A 5,913-nucleotide genomic window follows, 5' to 3' on the forward strand; every position below is an offset into this window, starting at 1 on the left:
GGTGCTCTTCAGCACAACAAAGGATACTCTTGTTATTTGTGGACTTTAAGCGGCGCTTTTAGAACGAGGAATACTTTTGTTCTCTGTGCGCTTCACGCGGTACTCTTCTGTACAACAAAGGATACTCTTGTTATTTGTGGACTTTAAGCGGCGCTTTTAGAACGAGGAATACTTTTGTTCTCTGTGCGCTTCACGCGGTACTCTTCTGTACAACAAAGGATACTCTTGTTATTTGTGAACTTCAAGCGGCGCTTTTAGAACGAGGAATACTTTTGTTCTCTGTGCGTTTCACGCGGTACTCTTCTGTACAACAAAGGATACTCTTGTTATTTGTGCACTTCAAGCGGTGCTTTAAGAGCGAGGATTGCTTTTGTTTTTTGTGCGTTTTACGCGGTTCTCTTCAGTACAACAGAAAATACCGGTACTCTTGTTATTTGTGCACTTCAAGCGGGGCCTTTAGAAGCACGAATACTTTTGTTGTTTGTGCGTTTCGTACGGTGCTCCTCAGTACAACAAATATTACTCTTTTTGATTATGAGAGCTATGTTTGCAGTAGTGAACATTACTCAAGCAGTAGGGAAAACAAGGCCTGAAAAACAATTCAGGCCTGTTCGGGATTGGAACTCATGACCTTCGCGATACCGGTGCAGTGCTCTCCAACTGAGTTAATAAGCCACGTGAGAGCTGGGGCCCGTTTCTCGAAAGTCCCGGTAACTTGACGAGCTCGAAGCAATGTTTTAAAATCAAAATTTTGAGATTAGAGAAGTAGGTTCTGGCACTCTAACAAGTCCATTTTGTTTATTTTACTGATAGTTTTACTGCAGGATAATCAAAACTTTCGAAACTTCCATCTTGAAGGAAAACAGAACAACTTTACGGGCCCCTTAAGTTGCCAGAGCCTTCGAGAAACGACCCCTGGTCATTATGTTGGTTCGTAATAAACTCGTGAGGTAATGAGCCAACGTCTGTGAATGTATGGAAATCATGTGTGTGAATTGAGAGCAATCGTCGTAGAAATGAACATTACTTAAGCAGTAGTAAAAATGAGGCCTGAAAAAAGTTCAGGCCTTTAGGGGATTCGAACCCCTGACCAGTACGACATCGGTGCAGTGCACGTGCTCTACCAACCGAGCAAACAAGCCAACTAGGAGCTGGTAATTACGTTGGTTAGGAATAAACCCATGAGGTGATAAGTCAACCTTTGTGGATATATGAAAATCATATAAGCAAACTACGGTCAAAGGAAAGGATTACTCTTTATATTTGTGCACTGCAAGCGGTGCTTTTAGAACAAGGAATACTTTTGTTGTTTATGCACTTTGGGCGGTGCTCTTCAGTACAGCAGAGATTACCCTTGTTATTTGTACACTTCAAGCGGTGCTTTTCGAACTAGGAATAGTAGTACGAGGATCTCCTTGTTTGTACTCTTATTGCGGGGCTTTAGGAAAGAAGAATACCCTTTTTGTTTGAGTATTCTTCGAGGTATTTTAACCGCGAGGAATACTCTTGTTATTAATGCAGTTTTTGCAGGACCCACTCAAATCGAAGAGTCGACTCACTAAAGCATGGCAAAAGAGACAAGTCAGATTCATGGATAGGCTGGAAAACTTTATGACTCGTGAATACATTGGACGACCGTACGAGTCGTGCGACTCGTGAATACATTAGACGATCCTTTACAAGCTAGCGCTGTGGTATTGAACCTGCATGTCCCACTTCTTTAATTGTTTCTTATTGTCTGAAATTTCCAAGCCTCATATTCGGAGTTCAAAGATCTTGCATAAATTCTTAAATGTTCTTTCTTTCCCTGTACGCCTCTCAGTGTTGGCAATAATTTATTTTGATGCTGTTTCCATCTCACATGAACGAAAGATCGGCAGAGCTTATAATGTGCATGTTGTAAAAGTTATGCATAGCGTGACAAAGCGTGACAAACAATTCTAAAGTAAGCTTTGATTACATAATTACAACAGGAAATATGATTTATGTGTAACCCTTTGTTAGAGTATTCGTGAAAATATTCCTACTACGTGTCGCAGAGAATATGGAAACGTGTCCCGTCTAAAAACACGTAGGAACACTAGTTCCACAGGATCTACGAAAGTGTCCTCCCATATCTGTGAAATTGCGGATACGTGGTAATTAAGTTGTATATTCCAGGGGAAACTCGTATTATCTTCTGTATTTTGTATCACGTATGATTTAGCTACCATTATGTATATAAGAACCTTGATTCAAGCAATAAAGTAGATTGTAAAACAGTTGAGTGTCCTGCACCCCGTGTGCGAGCTCGCGTTAAACCCAACGCTTGCCTAAGCATCGAAACAGCTCGACGCTAACCGACCCTCCGCGGAAATTATACTACATACACATTCTTGTTAACTGAATAATGAAATTATGTCAAGAGCCATAACTTACATATTGTTCGGAAAATGAACTCACGCTCCGCTCTCTCTTCTCGAGGCAGCGGCGAAAATAAAGCCCAACTACATAGATAAATTAATTCAATAAATTAGTAGAATGAAAAGCGTTCGTTGATACGTGAAAAAGATCCGAAGGTTCACAAAGAAAGGAGCGATGATCTGGGCGATTATCTTAGTGCAAATGATCATTTTGCTTCGGTGGGCAAGTGAGACGTGGACGTTTTGTTTTTTAATTTGTTTGTGTATTTTTTAGGAAGAAATAATATTTTTTGGCTGTAAATTGCCGCTACGCAATCAAATCAAATTATAGTTAGAGACTTAACCCTTCAGTTGTGACGTCACTACGGTCTTTGTAGCCATTGGGTAAATATTTAGCAACTAAAATTAGATACTATTCGCCTTGGTAATGACGCTCGTACGTTGCAAAACTCGTTACGACGGCTAGTTTGTCTTTTTGTTTGTTGCTTTTTTTAAAGCCCCGTGTGCTTGACTTTTCACGCGAGAGGATCTTCTAAATGACCGACAATGCTCTATTTCTCGATTATGGTCTAGGTTTCAAACGCCAAGTGCTGTGTGCGGGATGAGGTTGCGATAACTTTTTCTCGGAATTGATGTTTTATCCTGCTTAAGAATTTTCAATGAAACAATATGCTTTAGCACATCACCCACGCGAGTAGGTGTGTGGTACTGAAAACTTCCTAATGTGTTTCTGATCCGAGCCTTGATAAAAAAAAAAAAAAAAAAAAAATAGCTTTCAAGGAAATAGCAGAAAGGGTGAGGGTGATCCCTTAAATATAAATACCGGTGTTTCTTCACCCTGTCACTGTTACATATTACAACCGTTAAAGCGAGAGAGAGCTTCTTCTTATAAGATGACTTCTGTTTCCAGACATTTTGCTTTGCTGTTTGGGGCAATACTGTTTGCAATTCCAATCTTATCTTCAGCGCATGGAGTCTCGATTAGATGTAAGTAAGATTACCTTCCCACACCATTATGATAAAGAGCTAAATTATCACTCGTTTCATTCTCTTTGTATCATTTTAGTTAACTGCAGGCTGTGTAGTGTGTGAAAAATACGCAAAGCGCGTATCATTCTTGTAGCTGAATACGGCTAAAGTAAAGTTTACTCGAAAGACGATCGTCAGCCGAAGATGGGGTGGACTCACATAAGTCTGTTCTTTAAAATACTATTGGAGAAAACACCTTAGCGGCATAACTCTTAGCCGGGTACAAGAGGGGTAACACTGAAGTGCCTTGCAGAGCTAATTCTTCCTGTTTAAACAGCTAACCTAATGTTCTTTTACACTTCTGAAGTGAGAGGAAGTTGTCTCAAAATCTCAACTGTAACATGTGCTGTCTAAAAGCTTGCCCACTTGTATCGAATTTTTAAAATGCCAACCCGTTGTCGAAGGTATTGGATTCTCAAGGTCAACCAAACATAGCCATCAGCGAAACAAATGTAAGTCTTGCGCACATGGTTTATTTTTCTCTTTCATTTTGTTTCGCCGAATACTGTTATTGTATTAAAAATTATCTCATTCTGTTTACTTGCGTGCAAATTAATTGAGAAAACTGTCTTTGTTCTCGACATAGTCAAGAATTGTGCTGAGTTGCACGAGTCTGGCCAGACAATCAGTGGTGTTTATACAATCAAACCTGATCATTCAGATGCCTTTGATGTATATTGTGACCAGACAACAGACGGTGGGGGCTGGACCGTGTTCCAGAGAAGAATAGATGGTTCTGTTGATTTCAACCGCACTTGGGCTGACTACAAGAATGGTTTTGGAAATTTCCTGGCAGGTGAATTTTGGCTCGGACTGGATAAGATCCACCGCTTGACTCGAGAGAAGAAAAACAACACGCTTCGAGTAGATCTGGGGATAAATTCTGCCAAAGTTGTTTACACCGAATATGAGTGGTTTGGAATTGGGAACGAAACAGCTAAATACAGGCTGAACGTTGGCAATCTTACAAGTAAGTAAAAAAAAAAACAAGTAGAATAGATTTTTCTATATTTTTATCGTGATAACAACTCAGCTGAGGTTCGAAGAATTTATTACTGGATCTTACTTCCTTAACAGAAGCGACTGTGAACGATTCTCTTAGTGCTCATAACAGCTCTAGGTTTTGCACCTGGGATCGAAAGCACCATCACTGCACTGGAAAAGGAAGGGAGAGCTGGTGGTTCAACGACATTTTTCTTTCAAATCTAAATGGACTTTATGGATATAACGGAGAAGGAAAGAATCACTGGGGACTTTTAGATCCTAATGATGCTAACTGCGCTCCCAAAACATCAGAAATGAAAATCAGACCGGTGGTATTTTCGAATTGTCAGAGGTTTTCGAATAAACATTTCGACTCAAGACTTTGCTCAGACACATGATTGACCAGAAAGGCAAACGTCATTGGCGAGGAACGAGGCGGTTAAGACTAGGACCAAAGATAGAAAGTTAAAAAAATGGTCGACTTAGACACTTGATTGAGGCATAAGTGAATAGCATGCCTTTTATACAGAAAAAAAGTGATTCGAAGTAAAGGTGGGGCGGGGAGGCGCTGAAACATGATCTTCGCCTTGAACGTCGAAGAAAAGGTGTAGTTTTAGACAATTCAATAAGTGTGGAGTAATTTACTCAGGAGAGCTATATTTGACCATTATACATGAGATTTCAAGTTTTGTAATAAATTGTTTAAACCCAAGAGTAACATTTGATCGTGAACACTGATTGTCCGGGTTAGGGTAATCCTGAGAGGGACTGTTACCTCTGGTTGCCATCAGAATCACTTGACTCTGATGATGAATTCCGCCAAGGTTGCCGAAACGTGAGCTCTATGTAAGGAACTTTAATACGAAAAATGTATCCTTTCATAAGACTTCTGATACTTAAGTTCTAATTATGATAATCAACAATAATAATAATAATAATAATAATAATAATAATAAGATTTAATATTTACATAGCGCAAATTAGCATACAGGAGGATATGATCAAATGCGCTTCACATGATAAAATTGAATACGGAATTGCTGTTTGCTATTTACAATTTTGAATTTACAATAAAATGCGAAGATGTATACAATACGAAATACAAAAAAGAAATTGTAAATTAAACACCAAACTTTTTGTAAGATCTTTTCTCTCTATGACTGAGCATCCGAAATGGGATAACACCGTGAAGTTTTAACCTATTTTTTTTTCTTTGGATTGGCTAGGAATAGGAACTCCGCGCTCTAACACTCTACCAGTGAGCCGCATAGACTCAACGGTGAGCAAAGCCATCACGAGGTCCAATGATTCCCAATTGCCCTACGCTCGTGATAAGATGACAAACATCTTTCTCCAAACAATCTTCCAAACAATGAGTGAAAAGATGTAACTTGGCAAATGCTAAACGAAACTCTCCTCCCGAATGAAGTGAGAAAAGCGGAAATGAAGCGAACCCGATGAGCTGTCGATCGTATCTAATTCACAAGTTAATTCCAGT

The 5,913-nt window shown here is 39.5% G+C and overlaps 1 protein-coding gene across 1 annotated transcript; it reads left to right on the forward strand.

Moving 5' to 3' along the window:
* The first annotated feature begins 3,295 nt into the window (after nt 1-3,295).
* On the forward strand, nt 3,296-5,546 carry LOC148741041 (ryncolin-4-like). Its single transcript, XM_088761974.1, has 4 exons — nt 3,296-3,393; nt 3,789-3,883; nt 4,018-4,401; nt 4,509-5,546. The coding sequence occupies exons 1-4, from the start codon at nt 3,296-3,298 to the stop codon at nt 4,811-4,813; spliced, it is 882 nt and encodes a 293-aa protein (XP_088618100.1). The 3' UTR covers nt 4,814-5,546.
* The last annotated feature ends 367 nt before the right edge of the window (nt 5,547-5,913 follow it).

The sequence above is a fragment of the Stylophora pistillata genome, chromosome 1 (genome assembly GCF_964205215.1).
Source record: "Stylophora pistillata chromosome 1, jaStyPist1.2, whole genome shotgun sequence".
Taxonomy (NCBI): Eukaryota; Metazoa; Cnidaria; class Anthozoa; order Scleractinia; family Pocilloporidae; genus Stylophora; species Stylophora pistillata.

What these genes read in the sequence shown, in the direction of transcription:
- LOC148741041 (XM_088761974.1), top strand. Translation starts at nt 3,296, where the DNA reads ATGACTTCTGTTTCCAGACATTTTGCTTTGCTGTTTGGGGCAATACTG. An exon ending in GGAGTCTCGATTAGATGTAA is followed by an intron (nt 3,394 to 3,788) that starts GTAAGATTACCT and finishes GCTGTCTAAAAG; the next exon opens with CTTGCCCACTTGTATCGAAT. An exon ending in TAGCCATCAGCGAAACAAAT is followed by an intron (nt 3,884 to 4,017) that starts GTAAGTCTTGCG and finishes TTCTCGACATAG; the next exon opens with TCAAGAATTGTGCTGAGTTG.